Source organism: Anopheles funestus, chromosome 3RL (assembly GCF_943734845.2).
Source record: "Anopheles funestus chromosome 3RL, idAnoFuneDA-416_04, whole genome shotgun sequence".
Taxonomy (NCBI): Eukaryota; Metazoa; Arthropoda; class Insecta; order Diptera; family Culicidae; genus Anopheles; species Anopheles funestus.
This window is the reverse complement of record NC_064599.1, coordinates 77,888,638-77,915,346: the sequence shown is the minus strand read 5'-3', so window position 1 is coordinate 77,915,346 and position 26,709 is coordinate 77,888,638. Positions and strand designations below refer to the sequence as shown.

General features: G+C 40.8%; 2 protein-coding genes across 8 annotated transcripts; one reads left to right on the top strand and one right to left on the bottom strand.

Annotated features, from left to right (window-relative positions):
• Positions 1-4,630: 4,630 nt before the first annotated feature.
• LOC125768168 (uncharacterized) lies at positions 4,631-7,739 on the bottom strand. The gene is made up of 2 exons (XM_049435493.1): positions 6,166-7,739; positions 4,631-6,084 (listed from the first exon to the last, which is right to left on the bottom strand). The coding sequence occupies exons 1-2, from the start codon at positions 7,629-7,631 to the stop codon at positions 5,763-5,765; spliced, it is 1,788 nt and encodes a 595-aa protein (XP_049291450.1). The 5' UTR covers positions 7,632-7,739; the 3' UTR covers positions 4,631-5,762.
• Positions 7,740-8,139: 400 nt separating this feature from the next.
• Positions 8,140-26,241, top strand: LOC125768158 (FHIP family protein AGAP011705). Of its 7 annotated transcripts, none has more exons than XM_049435456.1 (11): positions 8,140-8,333; positions 9,084-9,744; positions 17,378-17,580; positions 17,669-17,953; positions 18,067-18,463; positions 20,152-20,352; positions 20,849-21,875; positions 21,949-22,127; positions 22,193-22,511; positions 23,636-23,674; positions 24,867-26,241. In XM_049435456.1, the coding sequence occupies exons 2-11, from the start codon at positions 9,541-9,543 to the stop codon at positions 25,352-25,354; spliced, it is 3,342 nt and encodes a 1,113-aa protein (XP_049291413.1). In that variant the 5' UTR covers positions 8,140-8,333; positions 9,084-9,540; the 3' UTR covers positions 25,355-26,241. The 7 variants fall into 7 exon arrangements, with proteins under 7 accessions (XP_049291413.1, XP_049291414.1, XP_049291415.1 ...); XM_049435457.1 differs by having other exon boundaries at positions 8,140-8,339; XM_049435458.1 differs by having other exon boundaries at positions 8,140-8,396; positions 20,179-20,352.
• Positions 26,242-26,709: the final 468 nt, after the last annotated feature.

Sequence of the window (26,709 nt, the reverse complement as noted above, 5' to 3'; positions counted from 1 at the left end):
AACTTCTGTAGAATTTCTCAAGTCGAATCCCTGAAATGCGTTTTATACTCCTGGTACAAGAGATTTAACCTACATTATTTCTTCTTGAAGCATATTAAAATGTATTTTATTCTTGATGATTAATTCCAACTCTATCCAACCTCCACCGACCATCAGTTCTGGTCCAATCCGATCCATATCTTGAAGTATAAAGCGATACGCTAGAACCAATATTTAGCGCTCAGACATACCGCAAATTCTTCCACCTCCGACAGCTGTTTGAAACTCATTTGCTCCAGTATGTCACAAAAACTTTAAAAGTTTCTTCGCTACTCAAACAACCTTCTAATGTTTCGTACGAATGAGGGAAACAAGTTTAGAAGTTTTAAAAAGTGTTATTATAGGCGCACCACACTCTCTCCTACGAAATTTCTGAAGGAGTGTACATCAAACATTGCATGACCGTGTTAAGTGTCTTGTTGCGTACCGTTTAGTGGAATCAATCAAAAGCCGCACTAGAGTTCCAGGGCGGGTAATAGAAGGAAGGAATGGAAACAACTACACACCAACAGCTTGATGCGCAATGAAGTCATTTATGGGGAACGCTTTCCCTCCGCCTTTCGAGTGAGAAAATTAGTGTGTTTTGATTACTGTTTGTTTTCTTATTTAAACTAAATAAACAGTAATTATTACCCTGTACGTTAAGCTAAATAAAAATACAGTAAAAGTCTAGTGTGAACTATCTAAAAAAGTAAAACATCAATGACCGACTTTCATATCCACACATGGGGTGTCCCAAACATGTATACAGCGAAATCCCTTTCAGGTGAATAGCCTCCTTTAAAATGGAAATTCCAATAAACAACACTGCCACTTTACCACCGACCACCAACCGCCCCAAACAACAAACCTTCCACTTCGTGGACGAAAGCTGTCAACGACGGGCCGGTATGCCGGGAACGCGAAATAGAATCACATAATCGAACGCCAATCCCCAGATGGGATTGGGTTGGAAAATCCCGAACGGCCTAAATATTTCGCACTGAACTGAGTAAAAGGTATGGTTCCCTTGAAGAACTTTACAGCCAGTAAATCCACCGAACGGGTGTGTGTTTGAGTATGTTTTTAAATCAAACCCTAACCCCTACCATTTTGTAAAGCTCCCTCCCCAAAAAAAAACCTTCTGCAATGTGCAGTTACAATAAACAAACACCCTTTTCCCGGTGTCTTATGTTGGCCTGGTTGTCTACTGGTTGGTGAAATTCGTTTTAAAAGGTAAAACAATAAAAATAACAACGATTCCATTTTACTTACTTTATTCATCAGCACCTTGGCAGTGTCGAATGGCGCACCGGCATTATATCCGCTGTTGGTGCCGTGACCAGGATCCGCACTATAATCACTGTCACCATTATGGGCAGTGAGTGTGCATCTTCCTATTATTCCACACTTCTAATCGAGTCACTTATTTCAATTTAGGTACGTTTTAAAGCTTTTCTTGTTAACCTTTTTTTTGTTTCCACCCTTAAAACGCAGCTCATAATATAACGTCACCATGTACGGCAGCACTTTTTTGATAGATTGATCTAATTTTCTGACTGATGCAGTTCCACTTAATGATCGAATACTTCCGTTGCACTCATTAGTGTGGTTGGCTTTCTTTGTTTGGCTCCACCGGACGGCAAGCTGAAATGTAGACTACACATTAACGGAACCGAACCAAACCAGGCAACGGGCTTAGCAAACGGCACCGGAAATGAACACATCATTTTTCACTCAAACCACACATATTTTACAATTTTCCACCCTGATGGGCGATGGGTAGTGGTAGTAGTAGTAGTAGTTGGCTGCCAAGCCTTTCTTTTCATCAGTCGATTAGCGATGGAAAAGCCATAAATCTTGTGCAAATTTTTTTCTGATCACCATCAACGAGTATGATTGATCTTGGAACACGCCTCCATTTCCATTAGCGATAATTACATTTTACAATCATCCTGCACACGGTGCAAATTTAAATGCATCACTTCCACACACACACACACAATAATCCTTCAATTCACAGATAAGAAAATTTTAATCATCGCCTTTCTCTTTTTCTTGTATAAAATTGTTATAATTTAAGCAATTGCTCTTCAATACACCTTTTTTTCGGGAGGTTTGTTTTTCGGTTTTCCTTTATACGAGGTGTTGGAAGCACGAACACGACAAGGTAGACATTTGCACTATTTTCACATCGTACGTGCAGGTAATGTATTCTATTACCCTGCACGGCACTTGTACGATTCGCACGCACGTGGAAAGAAATTATGTAAGCATTTGACCTGGGGACTCCTTTTTGCGAAAGGAAGTGACACTTTGTCGGTTAAGAACTGCATACGGCAATTGAACACCTTTCCTAAGGATTCGCGAAACGGATTTGTTTGGATTTTTTAAATTAAAAATCACGCTTTTTTATAGTAAAATTAATGAAATAATTCAAATAAACTCCTCAAGTAAATCACTCAAAAAAAGGAAGATTTATCACGACACTATTTTCTTGTTATTCTAGTATTAACAAACCGTTACCACTATGTCCTACTATGCGCCTACTAACACTACTTGCTCTACTGTGTCTATGTATTCCTAGTTCCAAAGGAACATCTGGACCTCCACAAAACAAGTCCAGACGGAGGACGCAGCAGTTGCCCGCTCGGAAGCGCTTCCTAAACTGTACTGAAAGCACTCAAAGCCTTCGAGAGAGCCCGAAGCCACCGAACCGGTATATGTACTAACCGCTAACGGTTCTCTCATTGCGTGCATGTAACGCTACTCATCAAGAACTCACCATGAATTGTACATAAGACGGTGGTGGCTCTCTGCAGGTGTTTATGCGCTTTTGCCGGCACTTAATTTAACCGGGCGTACGAAGAAGAAAACATGACGCTACTTGCGGTGTTTTCTTTTACTTCACGTTACCCTAAGTAGCACAAGCGTTATTTACATTGTCTGGTTACAACGGTGTGCTGCGGTGTAACGCTTTCGTATCCAAAGTAACTCTTGCTTAGCGGGAGTTGTTGGGCTTAACACAAACAAACAAAACCGGCATTTTGACGATGATTGATAAGCTGACACACGTTTACTTCAAATTGGAGATGAAACCGAACTGATCAAATATAATTTAGCACTTTTTAAACCAAAAATGGTATTTGACATTTTTTCCTTCACAAAAATGATACCAATATTGCATTTTCTTTTTTGTGCTTTCCTTTTTTTGTTTTATTTTTGTTAATATAATATAACACAAGCTAGAAGAAATAAAAAATAACATAAAAGGAATCAGATTATAATTTACACATTTGTTCAGCACAGTCCTTAGGCAAAAGGGATTAAAATCTGGGTCAAAGACCGGTACACCGGCATTTGCCGGTTGAGAAAGTGTCCGAAACTTTGCAATGGCTTTTGCACCCCAAAACAACAAAAAATAAACAGTCGTGTGTAAATGAGGATAAAAGTTACATGTACAGTGCGGTACCGATTTTTCCTACACGCAATTACTACCAGATTGTGTTGCTGAAAAAGAAAAGATTAAATTTTCATCTTTGACATTTTGTTAAGTTATTTACAAGATTTTATCATTTAGTTAAGCATATTAAAATATAATTTACCATTTCCATTCGATTGAGAATTTTTTTGTAACAGACTGTATTGACTGTGATTAACAAACACTTACAAAGACTCTCCATTTGACCCAGTCAAACGGGAACCGAAACGACCATCGAAAAGGAAAGGGATTCTCGCTTCTTTTTTTCTTTTGGAGGGCCGGAAATTTTCCGGTCAGTCACACACCTCGCGTGGTAGAAGTGTAAGAAACACACGTCATCCACCCTCCAATGACCAGGCGTCTCCATCGTTTCTTTAAGGGGGGACCCTTTACCCTTTCAAACGGCCACAAAGAGTGTTGCGCGATATTTTATTACACGCTATTCTTTTTTTTCGAGTGGGGGAGAGCCAATTTTTCTTAACGCTTGCTTCCCGTGACTGGTACGGGGGGTGAAACGAGACCACACTCGAGCCGATACTTCCTTCACAACCATATCCTGCGAGTGTCGTGTATTTGCGTTTGCTTATAATATTACACCACCGTGTTTCTATCCTCATCAAAAACCGATCCGACCGTTGTGATAGTGTAACGAATCGCCACCAAGATTAAACTGTGCCATTTGAAGAAAAGTGGAACACTCGACAGTCCGTTGTGTGGAAAGTACCGCACCTTGTGGACAGGTTTTGCGATAAACGAAACACCGAAGCCCGTGGTGGGAGGTTTATTAATTATTTTGAATATCCCTCGCGGTGCGATTATGAAGCATTTAAACCGGTGTACCGGAATACCGTCACCTGTAACCGACAATATTTTCGGATGCCGTTTTTCACATCCATCCATCCATACCCACCCAGAGCTGTTTGTGCTACATAAACGGAGCGTACAAAAGATGGATTTATGGATGCTTGTAACATGATTAATAGTGCCGTTGGTACGGATCAAAAACCGATTTGTACGCGAAACTATCGATACGTTGGCAGCTGCCCGGAATTCACAGTGACGATGGGTCATGGGTAGCACGGTGATGGTGTACTTTTCGGATTACTTGCCAGAATGTCGTATCGCACAGAATATCGTAAGCTCAATCGTTGATACATCATTTGCATTTGTTTATTTAAAAACTACCTATCCGAAACACGGTTGCCCTGTGATTTGGTTCTACCTTAAACATTAGCGCATTACATTACACATTTTACATGCACATGCGGGGGTGTAAATAATAAGGAGTAAAACATATTTAAGTGGTAAATAATATCCTTCCCCCCTCTCAAAAAAAAAAAAACTCGGCTCACTCAATGAGCTGAAGCGCGCCATCTAAAATAAAAGCTATTTTAAGTACGACATTATTACACAGCGCAAGGAACTCGAGATTGCGTTTCGCTACGACGAAAAAACGTTCCAAGGATTTACGATTAAAAAAAAACAATTATTTTGAGAAGAACAGCCGGGACAGGAACTCTGGTTAGGATTGAAAACACGATCACGATCGTTTTGTGACGGTTTCAAGTTTGAGTTTTAATACAATTGGCAAGAAAAAATAATGTTCCCTAGGTAGGAAATGCTTACACCGGTTGCACATTACCCACAACGACTATGTACCTTTACAGGGTGAGGAAAATAAAACTTGCGTTTTTTGTTCAAACTTATCGCTATCGGTTAATATTCATTTCGTGAATATTAAAGGTCCCTTACATCGGACACGTTTGTCCACTAATCACTGTATATATATGTGTGTAGAGTCCACTAACCACTTAATATGTTTACGTTTACGTGTTCTCCTTCTAATAATCTCATTTTGCACATTTCATGTAAGGTATTCGATTACCCTGACGGCGCTTTCTATCGACTATCTTTATCGTAATAAAAAAAACATACATACACCTTCCGCCATCATTTGATAACTTTTACCGGTTTGAAGAACAAACGTTGGTAAGAAAAGGTACGATTAAAAAGAAAGGTAATATCGTACTACCGGATACAAAATCCAGCATCCGATTAATGTTTGTTCGTGTGTTTAAAACTACGTTTTATAGGTTGATAAGATCGCAGTACTATTATAAGCAAATGACGAGATACGTTCTGATACCCGAATGTTTTCTGTTTGTCCAATCCTTTTCCACATTGGCACATCGTACAATAACCTTTACGACGGTACCTATCCGTCCGGTAACCAGTAGCCCAACCATTCCAACTGTTCCAGTGGTCAGTGATGCTGTTCGCGATTGGCAAGTGGAAGTCGTCCACTAACCATGCCGCTTATGGTTGGTTCGGGAAGGGACAGCTGAACGCTAGCATTGCCAGTGCCGGACCGGCTGCAATTGCTAATGCTACTACTGCTGTACATACTGTTGCTGCTGTTACTGCTGTTGCTTCCGTTTATTGGCGTTGCTATGGGGACGCTCTGTACATTGATCGTTCCGATTGCGAGGTTTCCAATACTGTTGCTAGACGTGGTTGCACTAATGCCACCATTTACACCAGTGATCGTTGTACAGTTTACGTTTGTGTTAGTGAGACCATTGGGACTGTAAGAGAAATAGAAAGCAGAAGTAAAGTACATTATTTACGGAAATGTTTTCCTTTCTTCAGTAAAAAAAAACACTTACACTAGTTGCACATGGGACACATTCTTTAGATGTGCATTTACCGCCAACGCTACCGAGTCGTTTACGGACAGTTGTAGATTTTCTTCGATTTTTTTCATCTTCTTATTTAAATATACTTTCAGCACCTCGTAATGGTACTTGCAGCTACCGTGCCGCTTCCGCTTCGAAGCAACCGATGCCGCCCGTTCTAGCTCCTCCACCGCTCGCTGCAATGCCGATTGATCTTCCAGCGAGGAACTGACCTGGCCACGGATCGATTGAAACTCCTCGCGCGTTACAAACGGTACTTCGAGCGATTCCATAAACTGTTGCATCTCGTCGTAATCTTTGCCGAGCTGTACCGTACCCTTAACCAGCCGGTTCATCAGCTTGTTGTGATGGATGTAGTTTTCCGACGAGCGCGTTATAATCGCGGAACATTTGCTACACTTCATGGCGAACGTGGAGTAGCATCCGCTGATGTATTCCTGGTACGGCTTTAACAGTCCACCGGGACAGTGCTTCGAATGCATAAACTGGGAGTAAGCAGCCCACTGCAGGAAGTGATCTATCTCGATGATACGGTAACCCTTGAACTTCGGTATTTCGTCCGGATCCATCCCATTCTGTGCGAGCGTTTGTTGTACCGGGTTTGGACCGGTTGCTGTGTTAGTACCTCCGGCACCGTGCGTCGTACTGGAGCTTACCGTACTGTTTAGTGTTGCAGTTGTGTTTGTTACCGTGCTTCCTCCACTGGTTTGCGGTACATCTATCGGTGCACTTCTTTTGGAGATCCTTGGTGTTTTACTTCGACCCATGTTGGTGTTCTTCGCTGCAAGATTACTACTGCTGGTCGTTGCTGTTGATGAAGCTGATGCTGTCGGAGAAATACCGGAGTTCTTTTTCGTCGTTTCCATACCATTCGCAGTCGCCTGCTTCGATAGCGTTTGTTGCGTTCCCGTAGCCGTGCCGGGCGTTCCAGGCGAACTGTGAGTAGCCGATGCACCGTGAGTGCTTTGCGATGGACCAAGTATGTTGGCGATTCCGGACGCAAGTGCTCCAAGCGTTAGCTGTTCCTCGGCAGCACGCTCTTGAAGTTGCAGTTGCGCCTGCATCGTCGATTCGTGTACCGATTTCCTTCTAGTCATCATTTTGGGTGGTCTAGCTTTCGTTGGTTTTCTGTCCGGGGCCACGTTTCCTGCCCTTGTACCACGTGGGGGCTTCACTTTCAACTCCACCACGCTCAGGCTGATGATGAATAACACACTGCTCACACGAACGGCGTACAGCTGTGCCCCCTTTGCTGCGACAAAATCAAACGCGAGATTTTTTCGCCCGGAGGTTGCAAGTTGATGATACGAATGTACTCGACCCACACCAGGCCATAAAACAGGAAATCGGTTATTTTCTCTTGATGCACAATTTTTTGTCGTGTTGCTGCAATCCGAAAACAGGAGGAGTAAAAAAACCCAAACAAACAAACACATCCATCAATTGTTTTGCATTAATGATGTGGGAGAGATTTTTCACCGGTAACACATTCGTCCAGAATAGTCAGCTTAGATAATTTGAATTGATGGTTTTCACTGTTATGAAAATTTTTCTGATTACAAAAAACATCACAAAATATGTAATTTAGAAAGAAAATTATTAAAACATGTACAGATAGTAAAATAATCAAACTGTGGGGGGTAATATTTTTATTCTCCTTTCAATTCCATCTGTTCAAGGGATTGAAAATCGATGAAATCTTACTGGCGGAGTATTTTCACTGGGACGCAATATTTCAAACCAATAGTTGTTCAAAACCTTCAAATTTGATTAAAAATGTTCAGAAGGGGATCCCATTTAATTTTATGTATTATAAAAGTAGGAAAAATCCTTTCGTTTTTGTTAAATTTGTAGCTAATTCATCAAACATGAGTTGACGTTTCACTGTCTTGCAGAATTGAACCATGACAACACACGTCATAAGTTTGTTCGCTGGGTGGTGTATTGCAACGCTGTCAAACTCCACCCGTCAAATGATGTACGAAATTTGAGCAGGCATGATGTTGTTTTATCGTCGCAAAAGGAAAAACCAAATAATAGCATAAAACAACATCATTTGGTGATTAAAAAGCGAAAAGGAAGTGTAGTTCAACCATGTGCACACCGATCGGCGGTCGCACGAGTTAACGTCAAGCAAGGTAAAGGTGCGCCCGTCGCGAGTGATACAAAAGTGCAGATTTTTATGCGTCGTGTTGGAGAAAGTAAATGCCCTAATCAGGGGTTGGTTGTGGGTTGAATTGTTTTGTAGAGTTTCTTTTACGTTAAGGAACAAGTGCGGTGTCTGGTTTTGGGTGCGTTTGGCGCACTTGCTTGCGTTGATATTGAATGTGTACGAAACGGTGGGGATGGTTGTTCAACCTGTACGGTTAACTTCTTCCTCAATCTACGTGACCTATTCTCGCGCAGTGCCAAGGTGATGACGACATAGCAAGATCGTTGTGTGAATGGAAAAGAATGTATCGTGCTTGACGATCTGGCCGTTCATTAGTTTGCTGAGTGTACCAGATTCAAGTGTATGTTGAACCGAGCGTGGCCACATTCTTTTCAACTGTTGTTAGCGTTTTACCACCTTCTATCATCCCCTACCGCCTTGTCATGTTGTCAGGTTGTGGGTAGACAACAACACGTAACGGGAATGTTTTTATGTTTGTGAATGGCCAGAGCAATAATGCATACGCAACGGAATGCACCACACTGCGGAAGCGTGTGTTTTCCTTCCGCGTCCTCAGTTGTGCGTTGCATTTGCATTATATTCTAATGCAATGTGCGTATCAGACATCTGTACAAGGCATTTCAGTGTATGTTTAGCTACCGTGTTTGTGTGTGCGTAGTGTAAATAAAGTGTATTTTATGTAAGAAAAATCTTCTATTGTTCATTTTTTGTCTAGGATTATGTTGTTCCACAGTGCAAATAAAGTGATGTGTCATACGTGCTAATAATATCAAAAGGGAATTAGTGATTAAACGATTCCCGCAAAACCACTTTCGATGGCTGCCGGATGGATTAGTGTATTCTGTTCACGAGTTTCGTACGATTTGCACCAAACGGCTTACCGTTCTCGGTCAGCACCGTTGTGTAATATACGCGCAAACGAGCAATAGTCAATCGCAATCGGCTTTAAAATTCGAACGGGACCGGAGCGGAAACACATCAACACACACATACACACACTCCGCACACTTGAAAGTGGTCGAGTCGAAAAACAACAAGTTCAAAAAAGGAAGCACTAGCGGAACGACAAAGTAACCAACGAATAACAAACAAACAAACACACAACGAAGGAAAAAAAAACGATTTACGGTTTATAGAAGCAGAAGGCACAAAAAAACAACAACAACACAACAATGAGCTGGTTACGATCGAGCCCGTTGCGGCAAAGTTTCAGCAAAAGTAGCAACAGTGCAAATGACCGTGCGCGTTCCGGTGCCGGGGGCGGTGGGCTGTCGGTTATTCGCCCGTTCGATGCAACCGAATGCGATCCCAAGGCATGCTACGACAGTTTCTGCATCCATTGGCAGCAGGCGTACGAGATCATACAGCGATCGGAGGTAAGGTATATGACTACAAGGTGCTCTTATCTTTAAAATGTCCCTTTTGTATTTGCTTTCTTTTAGGTAACATGAAGAAAGTGTGAACTAAATGTAATAATATTGTCTACTGCTCACAAATAAATTGTTAAGGGATGCAATAATGAAGATCATTTTAAGATTGCGCCACAGAGATTCTGGACCAAACACGATAGCTTCCGGGTTATTAAATAATTTTGAACACAGATGACCGATTAAAGGGATTTTTTGTTAACAAACGTACGAACTACAAAGTTCTTGATTTTTCCCTTAAACGAATATGTTGTTATTCGTCTGGTTTTTAAGCACTCCAGTAACAGTGACACTATACGAAAGGAAGCAGCACATCGACTCCAAAAACCCACTCATAGAGATAGAGAAAATGGGTGCAGTCATGCATGGCGATTCTTACAGCACAGCCAATAAGCTTACTGTTTCACCCCAAAAACACCATACATTAGACATGAAATTCACGACCGGATCAAATGGATTGAAGGACTGTCTATTTGGAAGAGAAAAAAAAACGGAGTAAAATGAAACAATTAATGGCCTTGTGTAGAAAAAAATACACTTTCCGCTGCCCGTTGTGAAGTGAATAGTTGTAAGCAACTACCATTGATGGTGAGCAAGAAGGTAAATGATGTAATGCTTTTCCACACAGCTCATATTTATAAGCACAGCTGTATTTGCCGCGTTACATTTAATATGTTTCATTTATATGCTCAAAAAAAAAAACGAAAAAAACGAACCTCCATTAAGACGTTGTAACAAACGCATTTTTTGGTTCAAAAAGAGTGGATTACATTGCAAAATGTTTTAACATACCATTGAAAAGTCTTCTGTTTTTTTTCAATTAAATACCAATTTGGCGCATTTTATAGCAGCGCGGTTCAAGCAGAGGGATAAAGAAAAGCCACGCTGGTTATGCTTTCCCTTCGCGAAATGTTTCTTTACCGCCGTGTCAATCAACATCGTTTCGGCATATTAAATAGCAATCCATCCCGCGTGTGACGACGGGAATCGTCTAAGGCGGGTTTCTCCCTGTCCAGCGAAAGGGTTTCGGGCCTGTTGCGCTAGCATCAACACCAAACAACATTCACCAAATGCCATCAACGGCGCGTGATGGTGATGCACAGGTCCACGTCTTCGCGGTTCGTTGATCTCCCGTACCGAGCCAGCCGGTCCACCTACCTACACCTGCTCCCGAAACGGTTTACTTTCATCCATTCCGTCGCATTGATGTGTGGTCGCGAAAAAAAAATGCACCGCAACATAATACGAAACACGCGAATGATGTTTGATGCTCTGTCGGTACACTTTCTTAGACTCATTTCCTTTTGATTATGGTTTTGCAATGGGAGGGTGTTTTTTTTATTTATTTCTCTTGCTATTTGCTATAAGAGAAAAAAACTCGTTTTGTGAGGTTTGTTCCGGTGACATGTCCACCTTTTTCTCGGTCGTTGGCTAAGCTTATCAGCTAGGTACGATGTTGCGTAAACAATTGCCTTTTTCGAAGCAGGATTATCGTAACAAACGGTACTACAGGCTTGCGTTACTGTAGTCGGAATGTGGTTGAAACATGTGTTTTTTCCCCGGAAATACTACGGATTAAGATAACAATTTCTATCGGTTTGCATCACAAAATTATGGTTGCAGAAATAATTGATTTTTATTTATTAAAATTGCTAATAAAAAATATTGTCGTCTTTTTATAATATTTTTAAATATAATATGGGTTTTTGTAAATTGAAACTATTTACACCTTTTGGTGCTTTAGTTCAAAATTATGAACTACTTTTCAATCGGCAAAAAGCGACGTCGCTAATATCTTCTTTCCGCATGCATGGAAGAGATTTTTAATTGTAGCGTGAATAATAAGCTATATCCGATTTTCTTCTACCCCACCGACACCGGGAAACCGGCAACGGAAGGTGCTACACAGGAAAACTATTTTATGCTTAATTGTGTGTCATGCAATTTTCTCTCCTTTTTTCGGTTTTATTATTAAATGCTGTTTCAATTCCAACTTTCACCTATGGTGTATGAAAACTTCCGATAAAAGCGTCTTTAGGTTGCACAACAATCGAAAAATTTCACGTTCTTAATCATATAATTTAAAAAGGCAATATGGTTATAGTGTGAGCTTTTTTTTATTGTTACCATTAGTAAAAAGGATACCGAATGTTTTGATCTACTGGCCGAGAAAAAGAAAAAAAATGGTTATGCGTGCACGATCACATCATGGTGCGCGGTCCGACAATCGGCAATTTTTGTGCCATTGGTTTACTTTCGAATTCCGGGCGAAAACGTAAGCAAGAGACGGTCCGGAACATAACCATCAGACGTACTATAGGTAGCTTGCGATGGTGGTGGCGTGGCCCACGCATCGCGAAATTTCTTTGCCAAACGTGGCCTCACACACGCGATCATCATCTCCGGGGTGATCGTCGTCCTCACCGATGCAGAACGCGTTGCGTTGGCGAAGAATAATAATTTTAGAAAGAGAGAGAGAGAAAGAGAGAGAGAGAGAGAGAAAGAGAGAGAGAGAGAGAAAGATAAGGGGAATTGAGTAGAAAAGTTATAATATTTATTTTGGTTGGTTCAGATGGTTCAAACATCTTTCAACTGTTGAGTTAAAATCTCGACTTATCCGGGCGAAGGTAAGCCAAGATCGATAATGATCGTAAAGCTAAATAACAAAAAGAAATATTACGATACCTACATATATTGATTTTTGAGTTCCGAGCTTTTGCGATCTTTCTTCTCAAGTTACTCTGCTTTAGACTTAACAAATTTTATAAATCTTCTGGACTTCTCTCCTCGAACATTTGCTTCTAGATGCATATGACCATCATTGCCCAACTTGTCTGACAGACAGAATTAGAATCTTAATACATTTAGATTTGAATTGCATCATTAAATCATTTTCGGATTTTTTTAAAGATTTACTTTTAACAACTCTTATGGTCGCTACACCATCTCTGGTGACACTTCTAACGGCAAGCTGTTGCTCGATGGACATTGTAGGGTTTTTTTCGTCAGGTAGAAAAAACTTGATAGCTTTTTTTAATCGCAGAAGATATTTTGTTACAAAATTGAACATTACGAACCGTTTTTGAGTTATCATGTTTGTCAACTTTTAACACATGTTTTAAAAATTAAAACTGGAAGAGTTTCAGAGAACTTTTTATCCGGCTGTCCCATTATCCGTGCAGCTCGGAAATGACAGTTCCGAAGGAGAATTGACATATGAAATGCAAAACCGATGATGGCAAGAAATAAAAGCTTCAATAGGGAATGATATAATTTGCTGAAATTTGAAAAAAAGAACAGACTTTACTTTGCAAAATGTAAATAAGAAAATTAACATCTTGCTTTAGAAAAAAAGCCCATCCATTAAACACTAAACACTAATATTTATCAATAAAAATTGTTCTGCCTATTATCCGTGATATTCGCTTATCCGGCAAGGGCTGAGTCCCGATGAGCACGGATAATCGGCACTCCACTGTAATGTCACTTAAAAAAAATTATTCCTTGCTTGCGCTGGAGCACTGTCTTGGCAGACGTCTATTACACCTCCAAATTTCAACGTGTCGGCCCAAGACCATCATCACCACCATCGCCAAAGGACGGTCACTGGCCGCGTACAGATCATTTCACCGTCGCACATGCGTAACATTCGGTGCGGTAACGTGACGCGCGTCTGCTGCCCACAATGCAACCTTTTACACCTTCATTGCACTTTTGTGCCATCTTCTCTCGGGCCCATTGTTTCTGTTCAACGTGTTGGTCTGCAGACCAACAAAAACACCATCCGTACATATTGTGCTCTTGATATTCGCCCACCACGCACACGGTCAATTAAAACAGTTGTTCCCCGCAGGTGAGCAACACAATGGACGAAAGACAGTCGTGTAAGAGTCATGGCAGAGCAAAAAAAAAGAAACACAATCTCACATAGTAACAGTAACCCTGCATCTCAATTGATGGTACAGTGGTGAACAAACAAAACCATGCTTACGTTATAAGCCAATTAAAGATGCAGCTTAAATCGTGCGCGATTCTACGTCGTAATGACCTTTGCGGAGAGAGGGTGGAGAGTTTACATGGCAAAGTTTGGTTTTTCTTTTTCGCCCCAAAAGAATATGAATACATTTGCCCAAAAAAAAGCTGGGAAATGTTGTGGAGAATTTCATTCCATTTCTCTCAGGTGAAAAACAATGGAATTGCACAAACTTTAATTAGCACGACACAGCGTATCTGACACAAAATCCGGAAGCCCAAAAAGGCACCAAATTGCAAATGAATAATTTAAATCAAAAAGCGCAAAATATTGGAGCACATTATTTAAAAGGTGTGGCTGACAGGGTCCAGAACCCTGGGAAACGCCTGCACTCCCTTTGTTGCTGATAAATTACGCGAACGAAGCGTATGAAGCGTTAATTGAAATAATTTTAATCAACCGTTCAGCTTGAGCGATTTCCCTCGCGGAGGAGAGATAATGTCGTATCGGTTTTGTGTGTTTGTGTGTCGTTTCTATTGCTCTAACCTTGATTATTCTTGTTTTAATTTAATTCGATTCGGCTATTAAAGCTCCATTTTGTGCTTGATTTTTTTGCGATAATGTTTCATGCTTTGCTTACACTCGGATTTTTTTTTAACTAACATTCTTATCTGGACTTTTTCTGCTTTATTAGAAGTTCACAGGACAGTCACACAGCAATGAATCATGAAACACGTTTATAAAGATGAAATCGCCCGTTGTTCGTATTGCAGTGAATTGTCTGAAACTCACACATAAGAACCGATAAGGTCTAATATTGATAATGATACATAGAGCTGCTAGTCTTATCTTTTACAAATTGGGGTTTTTTTGTTGTAATTTCTCTTCTTGTCTAACCTCAGAAAAGTTTCCACATTTGTTAGGTTCAGCTTCAAACCTTTTCCCACAGCGTCACGATCCATCGATCGAGATGTGTCGAGACTGTCGACAGGCCATGAACGAAAGCTCACTTTCGCAAGTTTCCAGCATAATGAATTCAGGCTTCTTGCCGTGCCCTACATTCGCCATGTCGCGTACGATGGTTCACACGCGACTGCTACCGGACAGATCATCTCACGTCGCATTAGACCGAAAGGCGATCACAGAGACATCACAATCATCGTGCGTAATCTTTCTCGTATAATTCTCTCACACCTCCCGTCCTCGGTGGAACCGGCCGTTGGTTGCGATCGCCCTCGCCCTCTTCGTAAGAGCCGTAATGATGGTTACCACGATAATTACTACCTTTTGTAACATACACTTGGTAGAAATGTGTTTCTTCTGATCGCAAAGTGTGTGATCCGACGCCGAGTTTTCTTGGGGGGAAGATTTTGGGTGATGTTTTTCTTGTATGGTTGTGGTATGATGTGAATAACTGTACGTTATCCTGTGTTATTCCAGTCGTGATCGTGGACATTAAGCATTTTACACTCCACTCTGCAGTACATACAATATTCTTGCAAACTTTTTTTTAATTGTATTGACTCAAGCTCAAGACTTAGATTCAAGAAAATAAATTTTTAACCCTACTACAGTCGGTAACAAAATTAAACAACCACTTTTTACTTGACTATAAAAGAAAAAAATGAAAAAAAATAAAGAACTCTAATGGTAAACAACTTTCTGGTCGCTTTAATCGCCATTTTTTATATTTTATCATGTTATTTTAAAAGATAATGAATTTTATAAACTTTCAAATCGTTTTGAGTAGTAGTTTAATGCTTTTAAAAAAGTCGGATTAATTTTTAAATTTTGTTAAAATTTAATTGAAAAAAAATATATTCCCACATATGTTATCAACAAACAAGAAAAAACAAATAATTTTTTTTAAAGTAATAAAAAACCAACAAGAGTTACTGCGTGTTCAACCAAACATTAACAACACGATAAAGCACACAATTTTTCCCCTGCTTAGTACAAACTTAAAAAAAGAAACAAACAAAACAATAACAACATGAAAGAAAGAAAGTACAAAACAAACAGCAAATGCCTGCTTCCCATTTGATAACGCACAACACAACCTACTGCACTAGAAAAAAAAACCAATTGCCGACACTTGCAGAAGAACAACAGCATGTAAATGTGTCGAACATTTCTATTTGCGGCAGCAGCGAGGCAACATTTCTGTGCCGCATTGCATCGTGCACTGTGGATAAGGATGTTGTAGAAAGATGGAAGTTGTAAGTTGCTGCGTAAGGGAAATAGTTTTTTGCTTGTTTGGTTGCAACTAACGTAAAGAAGGAAGGATTTTGTTTGTTTGGGTTCGATTTCATTTGACTTGGCCGTTTTGCTGACTTGATCCCCTTGTCCCGCGTCAAGGTCTACATACACGATGGTGGGAAAATTGAGACCACTAAAAAAGGGGGCCGTAAGGTGGTAATGGTGTAGGGCGTGTGTTTGTTATTCCGTGGGTGCATCGGTCTGCAATTATGCATTTACGCGCTTCGATCAACGCCGTACCAGCGAGTAATACGCTGCTGCACACGCTGCAAGCTACTAAAGTGTGAAGTTTGTAGCGTGCTTTACTCGTGACGACGACGATGATGATGATGATGATGGTGATGATGAACGCGCTGGAACGCTTTCTCCTTATTAACAAATTAAATAAAAATTATATCGAGTATCGCACCTCGGTCGGATGATGTTTATTCTTTTGTTTTGCACATATGTTCCTCACTCTTGCTTTCCATCTTTCTAACACATCGGAAATAATTATGGGTTGATGTTACATTGTGCCTGAAATGGCCATTTCCATCGTTCGTGCTCTGTTAATTTGGTGATTTAAATTTTATTTAGATCGGCAAAAAAGAAATCCATTATTTGCTTCCATCGGAAATGTCGATGAAAACCACAGAAGAACTAATCGAGGTTGAAGTAAAGAGTAATGTGGCTTACGAGCATGCAGCAGACAACTTGATACTCTTGGAATGTCAACCTACAACTTGGTACTAAGGGGGTTCAAGCTGTCAACCGGTGCAACTTTTAGCCGAGCAGCAAGTAGTCAACCTTCGGACGGATCACTCTCAATAAAATTAATTTTATTTTTCAATTGTATTTTACTTTCTCAAACTTTGTTTCTTTGAGAAACGATACTTAACAAAAGATCGCCTATAAAACATGCGAAGAAAGCCCTAACTTCAGGCACTGCACCAGATGACACAATGAAACATGGATCGAATTTCCATCAATAAAATTGACCCATTCTTTAAACAGATTGTGGCTGAAGATGAGATATAGGAGAGATACGACAATATTGTGCGAAAACCGCACGTAATTGAAGTAAAGCAGCTCAAACGGCTCAAACTTTGTATTTGTTGGGACTGGAAGGAAATCAGCTATTATGAGTTGTACGAACCTTTCTCGCATTGCAAAACATCCTTAGTGATAAGAAATTAAAATCAAGAGATGGTTGTGGAAATGCTTTCAGTTTTACGCCATTAATGACCAAGAAAAATCAGACATGTGAAATAAAATCTTGAATTTCACATATTTTCTCAGTCTCTTAACCTTAAATCTAAACAAAAATGTTTCCATTAATGCAATACGCTCCTTTTTATTTTCATTTCCTAGAACTATCGAAGTCAATCGCATGACGATGTGCTGGGTGTGGTGACACATCTGGACCATATGGTAACGCTGCTGCTGGTGGAATTGCATCACTGTAACAAACTCAGCCTTCCCGGTCAATCTGCACCGCCCGCGCCCTGTTTGGAGCATCTGCTGAGTGAAAACCTTCTGGACAAACTGTACGAATGGGGCATCAAGACGGGAAGGTAAGAGGAGGAATGGCTTATCGATACGAATAAAAAAACTTCAACATGTTCTCATTCCCATTTCATCTTTCGACTTTACCCATTCCAGATATGCAAATGCTGTACGGTTGGAACAGTTGAAGCTGTACGAACAGTTAGTTAGCCATTCGCGTCATCAGCTGCTGGTGCACGAACCATTTCTGCGACCTTTGCTAAAACTGTTGGCTTCGAGCCAGAACGAAATCTATCCGCCCGACGTCGAGAAGCGGCTCGTCATATTGCTCAATCAACTGTGCGTGGTGCTGATGCAGAACGTGCACCTGCTCGATCTGTTCTTCTTCTCCACCACGCAGACACAGCAAAGCAACCACACGAGCAACGGTGGCCACACGAAGTAAGTGGTGTGCAATCCCCCCTCTCCCCGCGGAGACGTGATTATCGCCACGGGACCATACTAAACTCGCCACATATATTTACCTTTTTGTTTGCTTCTTCAAACCCGGACAGCTTCATCATCTTCTCGCTGCTGATACCGTACGTCCATCGGGAGGGTTCGTTGGGTCATCAGGCACGCGATGCACTGCTGCTCTGTATGGCGCTGTCGCAGAAAAACTCCAACGTCGGCACCTACATCGCAACGTACTCGTCCATCTGTCCGGTACTGGTAACCGGGCTCGGTGGTCTGTACTCGCGCCTACCGAACCAAATCGAAATCAAAACCATTGACTGGTATCGCATCACGACCGACGATGTGACGGAGATGCCCGAGCTGACACTGTTCATGAACTCGCTCGAGTTTTGTAACGCGGTCGTACAGGTCGCCCATACGATGATCCGCCAGCAGCTGCTCGACTTCCTCTACCAGGGCTTCCTGGTACCGGTTCTCGGGCCGGCCATTCTACAGGTAAATCGGATGGCGTCACCATCCGACTGCACTATAACCACACCGCCCTTTTTTGCTCCATCCATGTTCGATTGCACACGCACGCGTTTGTCCTACTTATCGCTAATCTTTCCCGCCAGTTGTTTGCAACACATAAACGCACAAAACTTTCCATCGCTTCTTCGATCTGGCGGATCGGCAATCGAACCGTTACTAATCTCGGCATCGGCATGGCACTGTAATGGAAGAACAATTATTCACCATTACGGTGGTATGCATTTGCCACTTGTTCGGCATACTTTTTTGCGCTGCCTTCGTCTATGCTTGATCGTACTGTTACTTTTCTTTATCATTCGAGCTTATCTTCGGTTTTGATCGTCCGTTACATGTTGCTTTTCTTTTTCCTGTTTTCGCGTTGTTTGTGTTGTGTTCTCAAAAGCAAACGATAAAAACATTGTATCCTTCCACGTTCTGTGTACATAGCAAAATGGTGGTGTTTGAATTTGTGGGAAAAAAGACATATTTATACATTGTCCATAATGGGAATTTGCTTACCGAAACAAACAGCACACACACACACATGGCCAAACATGGAACCACACTTTCACGCACAACACGCCGCATTCGAAAGCACCATCAAGGAATATACCAGGTTACCACACCTTTTTCCTATTTCTGTTGTAAAGTTATAAGTTTAGTGTTCACCTCGCTTTGTTACGCTATTGTCACGTTCTATCAAGTTCCACCCCGTTCTACTACCCTCCTCCCTTTTCCCTGTACTGCCCACCGGAAGAAGAGACATTGTTTTTTGGGTAGGTTTCACCGGCAAAAAAAACTGTTGAATAGCGCATCCCTTCCATTTTGTTTGTTTGACTCATACAATAACTGCTGTCACCAAATGTCGGAAGTTATGTTTAGATGTGTTCCGTTTCATCCTGTTCCTTTACCGGGTGCCACTGTACGTGTTTGAACCGTGTGTTTTCTTAAATCCATAGCATTCACAGACTGGCATTACGGAACACTTGCTAATGTTTTTTTTCTTAAATTAATTTATTTAATTTCTTCTTTTTCTTTACGTTTCTTTTTCTCTCTCTCTCTTTCTTTTTATTACATTTGTCTCCTTTCTTACACTTCACTTCTCGTACTTTTATCTCCTTCACAATCGAGCGCGCGTGTTGCGTATCTTCCATTTTTTTTATTCCTTTCTCTTATTCACTTTGTTCGCTTATGATCTAACAATGTTCGCGTTTTGTTAAAATAATTGATTCAATATTTTACCTTTTTCTGTGTATTTTTCGATGATTTTTCGTGTTTCTTTTGCGGTTATTTTTGTTGTTGTTAACTTTTTTTTCTGTGTGCGCCTCCTCTTTTCAACACTTCCGTTTGCTCCGTTTCGGATTTGATCGCGTTGAACCGTGTGTTGCATCTTTGGCCTCGAATGCTGTGAATGTGCTACCTGGTTTCCGCTTGCGAACTTTGGCAAACTGTTGATGAACTTATTGATATCGAACTCTCATCCCATGGATGCGCTTGCGATGGAATTGACATTGCATATTAATTTACAAAAAAACCCCACTTCAAATTAACAAAACTTTATCATGCCTAACAAATTCGTAAAACCAAATATTTATCAACCTCTCGGCAACCAAAACACAAACCAAACCTACTCTTGTACGCACCATTTTCCGTAACCTCTTTGGGCAAAGCAGACATTTAAAGGGCAAGGTCAATTCCAGACGAACGTTGAGTCGCAGGTATCGGCGATGGCGTACTTCGATTTGATCGTACGATCGATCACGGAACCGGGCTTAATCCAGCTGGTGATTCGCTTTCTGCTGGATGAGGAAAAGTTTGATGGGCAGCGAATATTGGACGTGTTGGTGGAACGATTAAACAGCAACGATTCGCGGGTAAGTACACGAGCGCGCCATAAAACATTTTGTGTGTACGGATAAATCCGTTTATTGTAGCGTTAAGTAAACCTGAATGAATCTATAAATTGGATTAGTGACTCTGAAGCTCTCAAAGATTAATCAGAAAGTTTTACGGCAGAAGATAAACTCAAAAATTGTTGGAAATTTATAAATGTTAACATTGACATAAACGGTAGGTTTCGGAGAAAATTTTAAAAGTTTCATGAATATTAGAGATCCTTGAGTCTTTTGAGTATATGTCGGCGACATATGTCGGATGAAACTTTAAAAAAATATGAATTTCTGTACATTAGTAACTTACAAGAGAGTAATTCATTAATCTTTCAAGCGTCTAGCCATGATTTGAATGATTCTTCAATGAGATTCATATGACTCACACTTCTAAAAAGATTTGTAAAGCTAAACACTAGTTTATTAGATGCATTTTCATATTATCTTTTTGCTTATTATTCTCAAAACCTTTCTTTTGTAGCTATGTATGGTGACTCTTTCACTGTTCGACAGTCTGCTGAGCTTGAACTGTGAGGACATTATGCTCGAGCTAATGTTGAAGTATTTACTGCACTGCAAGCACGTACCGATATCGCATCGGTATAAAATCAATCGGGTTGATCCATACACGCAGGCCGTCGAATACTTCCTTAACATTACGCCGGACATCATGAAGAAGGTGAACAGCGTGCTGAGCATCAACAATGGCTGTATCAGCACGGGTATTGCTGGCCAAAACGTTCAACCTTTGGGTAACCATCGTACACTTGGGATCGGTGGAAGCAACAACAGCAACAACAACGGTGGTGGTGGCAATAACAATAATGCCAACCTTAACGTTAGCAAAACGATCGGTGCCAACTGGAATCATTACGGGTTGAATACGACGACGGGCGAAACACTGTTAGCGAACTACCAAGCGTACCTGCTCGATGCACGCAATCGCATCGTACAATGCAAGCATGCCTGTGATCAGTGGAACAATGTGTACCGTTACCAAAAACTAAGTAAAGCCAACTTTTCGCTGTCCCAATCGGTGGGTGTAGGAGGCGCAACGAATGCCAACGGTGGTGGCAGTAGTAACAACAACAGTATCGTCAATCCGGAGGATGTCCGTGCCCTGAAGGTGCAGATGATAAAAGATTTTCTCCGCGAGTTTTCGATCGATTCCGGTATAGGGGAGTGCGACAGTCAACAGCATCCACCGGTAACAGGGACCAGCTCAACGGCTTCCAGTGCAATAATGTTCGGTGGATCGATCGCGCCATCCGGTGGCAAACAGCTCGATAGTTTACAATCGATCGGTGATAGCAGTGGGTACGAAAGTTTGAATGTATTTTCTCAAGCGACCAACGAAATGACACCACTGGCAGCGCCACAACAGGACCTTGGGCAGCTAAAGCAACAGCATCGTGTTGATGCGTGGAAGGTATCGAGCGTACGGGAAGAACCGATGGGTGATCTGGATCTGTCGGAAGATCTCTTCGCTCAGGGGACAGTTAGTTTAGGTAATTGAGTTAGGTGAGCGTTGTTAGCCATTTGATCGGAAAGTAATTTTATGCTTTTCTCCCGCAAATATAGGTCCCTTTTTAACAGCGATCTGGGGCAAAATGCAAACGTTTACAAGTAACTGCTTGTACGTGAATCTACACCTCACGGGATTGATCACTCACTTGACGCTTTTCCCATTACCCTTGCTACACTCGATACTGCTACGTCCGGACATACCAACCACCTCCGATACACCATCCTTCCATCAGGTATTTACTTTTAATTTTTAATATATTCCATAGAATCTACTTATTTGTGTCTGTTTGTCCCACAGGTGCTAAAGATACTGAAACAACAAATCGATGCAGAACTACCGGACACGGATGAATCCCTCGAGATCGTCGATATGGCACGTTCGTTCCTAGTGGATCGTGAATTTCGGCTCGTGAATATGCGGAAGAATGCGATCGAATCCGCTGCGAGCGGTAAGCTGTTGAATGGTGGCGGTTCTTCAATGACGTCTAGCCTTTCGCAAACGACCCCGATGCAGCTAACACCGAGCTCATCGTACGATCCATTCAAACGGCAGGACGGTAAACGCAAAAGCATCAGCAACTCGTTCTCTAACATCTTTCGGCGGCCCGGTTCTGTGGGTAAGTTGTCTCTTCTGTACGGTTGCTGTCCGATAAAGAAAAAAAAACCCTTTCCCGTGGAAGGGCAAAACAATACTACACAAGCCAAGTTATTTCACCTTTTTTCGATACAGATTTTCCTCTTTCCATGCTGGAACTCACTCACTGCTGCTTTCAATTTCACAGCTCATTAGCGTTTGTTTCTTCTATTTCATCTTCCTTTGGCGTGTGTTTCCGAACAAACGGCGATCACAGCAAGGGAAGAGAGCACATCATCTGTTACTTTCTTTTCTTCACTGCTTCCGTTTTCTTCTCTGTTTTATTATTTGCTGTTTGCTGTTTTTCAACGCCAACGAAACTTTTTTCTTCTGTTTTTCATCACCGATCCTATCAACGCGCGACCAATTCATGCGTGCTTATCGTTTAACCATGTGTCTTTTTTTTGATTGCGTTACTTAATTTACCGTCTACGATTGCGTCAGCGTTTTATTTTATTTCGGGAACTGTGTAAAGTTATAATGCTCTTGTCTAAAGTTTATTTTCTTTCCCTTCACGTGCGTAGTATCTTTTTTACTATTGTGTTTTATTATTAATTTCTTTTACCATCACCTGTAGCTTCTTTTAGACATTGTTTCATCGGCTTCTTCTTCTACTTCTCTATCACGTACACGCGAAATTACGTTTCCGTCTTATGGCTTATCATTGTGTTCGTCACTAAACTCACGATGCTTCGCGTTTTTTGGTGCCACATATCCTGCTGCAAACGGATCTGTACTTGTATCTAAACACAGCTCAAAACACACGCATATGAATTAACTACACTCTGGTCTTTGTGATTCACCCACCTTTGCCTGACACTCGCGCGCCACTCATGTCTACTACACTTCCATGCTCTGCGGCCATAAATGCCTTTCTTTATCGATACAATAACTAACGCCTCGTCTACTTACCGTGTGTGCAGGGGAGCAAAGAAAGAAACGTAGCTAGTAAAGCAAATGGACCATCACCAACATCACCTTTCATACAGTTGAGCGTTTTGCTCAAAAGCTGCCCATTCAATGCATAAATACTATAATACTATACTGCCGAATTAAAGATTATAATTATGCCACATATCAATATTCATCTTGTTTATCCTCATTCAGCTTCATCGGGTTTAGCACAGATAGTTGAATTTTTTACCGGTAAATATCATCAGCCCTTATTTGTTATTTGTTATCTGCTCCTTTCCGCTCCATTACACTCCTTTTTACGTTTCGGTTCGGTTTTTTTCGGCTAGTTTACCTCGAACCGTAATATCCATGTTTATCTTCCTGCTTGACGATTATTTGCAACTTGCATGTGTATAGAATGTGATGTGAGTTAAGCATTGTGTACCGTTGCTGAGTTTTGTCCCTGCATGGTACATTATCATTATCAATTTTGCATTTTTTTTTTTCCTAAAAAACATTCTTAGATCTTTAGCTTAATTTGTGACAATTAAAGAAGGGTGAAAAGGATACATTGTTCAATATTATTCCTCTCATTTACACCTTTTCTCCCTATCTCCTTTCTGGGATGTTGTTGAATAGCTCCAAGGAAAAGAATAGCTCCAAGGAAAGTCAATTCAAGTCAAGGAAATCCAGAAATGACCAGCATGACAATGACCTCTAATGTTCTTAAGTCAAGAGGAAGAAAATATAAAATATTTCAAAAAGAGTTAACATTTATAGTAAAACGTCACGAAGTAAGTTAAAGATCTAATACTGTATAAATATTAGAAAGAGAAAAGCATAAATATGCATAAAAAGCATAAACCTTAAAAACTGAATCACAACTCCCTGTGTTTGCTCCCTTTCCGTACTATTCGTGTAATGGTCGGTCCGTTTATCACATAAATAATAAACATGGAGGGATCCATTTTTATGTTACTTGTTTTAATGTTCCTAACAGCATGTTTGTTTGAAATTAACCCCACGTTTTGGTAAAAAGTTTCATGTAGCTATTGGTGTCCTTGCATCATAAAAGCACTAATTAAGTGTGCATATATATGTGTGTGTGTAGTGTGCGTTTGGTAGTAATTTGTACTAATTTTCTTCCGTATTGCTAAAAGTAGAATGTTTGATAAAATTAGTCCCAGCAAAAAAGGAAAAACCCCCGTAGTTAATCGTAGACCAGCATGAACTGTACTAATCAGCTCCTTCTTCCTAAAATGATGCTCCTTTTTTACTTTGGTTTTTTCTCTCTCGTAGCCCTTATTTTTGGCTGCTAAGCTTGAAAAAACGAGTTTGATGTGCTCTGTTCTATTTTCTTCCTCAATGCGAACTTTCCACCATTGGACCACATCCGCTTTAATTGTATTTTTTTTATCATTGTTCACGCACCCCGTCACATCAGGATCGAACAATAATGGATTAAACCAATCACCAAACGGTAGACAGTCGCAAACGTTTACCTCTGCATCGATGGTTGGTTCCAGTTCGAACCAGCAGCAGCAGCAGCAACAATTGGGAGGATCATCAACGTCTGTCGGACATCAACCGATAACACCACCAAGCGGTCTGCTTATCGGTAGCTCGCGACGCGAATCACGCGAAGCCGAAACACAGTTCATGTCAATTGACACGACACCACCATCCCGTGGTGATCATGCTTCCAACGGATTGATCGGACAGAGCGTTGGTAATGATCATGTACATCCGCACCACAACAGCCTCGAGCATGGGCTGGCCAACTACAGTGTCGGTAGCGAGCGACAGCTAAACCTAGCCATCGGGGCCGTCCTACTGGATGAGTGGTTGCGTGAACTGTCCGCCGTAACGCAGGAACAGTGCATTATGATGCTTTCGGAACAGGTGCAACAGCCAGCGAGATCAGCCAGCTAGACAACAGCACATCCGGAGCACACCGTTTTAAAGTAATCTATTTTTCCCCTCTAACGAAAAAGCTTGTGATTTAATTAAGTAACAAAAGTGCGTGTAGATGATGTTTGTTACATATAGTAGCGAATTCAGTCTTATTCGTACGTCGTTGTTGACTTCGTTTGTAAAACAATCGAATATAAGCCGACAAACTAGGATCAGATACAATATTTTAATTTAGGCAAAATTAATTTAACAAAACGTAACATCATCGAAACTGTTATTTTAAAGGCTCTCCTTTATGTATCTTTTTTTTTAACAAAACCGAAAAACACTCTTGTCTTTTTGTATGCCTTCAACGTGAGGCAATCGAGAAAAAAATGATACATACCGAAAATTCTTTTATAGACTCGAGACTCTTTCCCCGTTTTTTAAAAAGTAGTTTGTTTTTTGACAATTTAAAAAAAAAAACGAACCCAGCACAGTCCAAATTAATGAACCCTTTTTCTTCGCAAAACACATCGATTTTTACAAACATAATTTACTACTAATCTTACGAACAAGCAAAAAGGCCAAACTACAACAACTCTGTAACCTGTAACTAAATATATGTGGTAGACGTATGTAACAAATTAATATAAAGCGAAGTGCACGTGCGCATTAGGGCAGTGATTGCGAAGTAATATGTTTGTTTAAGAACGATATTAAATTCCTCCCTAGAACAAAAACATCCCCAATAATCCGCCAAACAGCTGCTCCCCCAATGAAGCGCGATGTATTACCCTGTACATAGAATGTTATAAACGATTATTTATCATTGCGATTACGCTATTTGTTTGTTCTTTCCGTTGCCCAGGAACGTGTATTTTTTGTGTTTGTTTTTGTGAGATAAATTCTATTGTAGTGAGTAACTTTTGTTTTTTTCTTTCTTTATCTACGAAATGTTCCATGGAATTATGTTTGATATATTTGATGATAAAACAGCGTGAAGGAAGCATTAACAGTCTCCTTACTTTATCAACATCCGAAGAAAAAAAGCTTTACAGTATCGTAAAATGAGGAGCAGCCGGTAGTGACCGCAGTCTCTACACGATAGGACTGACCGGGTTTGAAATTGCATTCCAACCTCCGTACAAAGGGCCCTAGTCAAATAAAAAAATCCGCGCAGATACTGCGCATTTCGGGAACTATCTGTACTTCGAATATTTGCGTGCGTCGTGAAATCTAGTGATAGGAAAAGTTTTTCATAAAAGGGCACGGAACTAACAGGTTTTGTAATTTCGTTCGTGTGAACTGTTGTGGTATTAGGACGAACCTTCTTTGAACCTTACGTTCACCTCAGTTATGGAATAGAATCGTTCTCAAACGATAAAGTATCG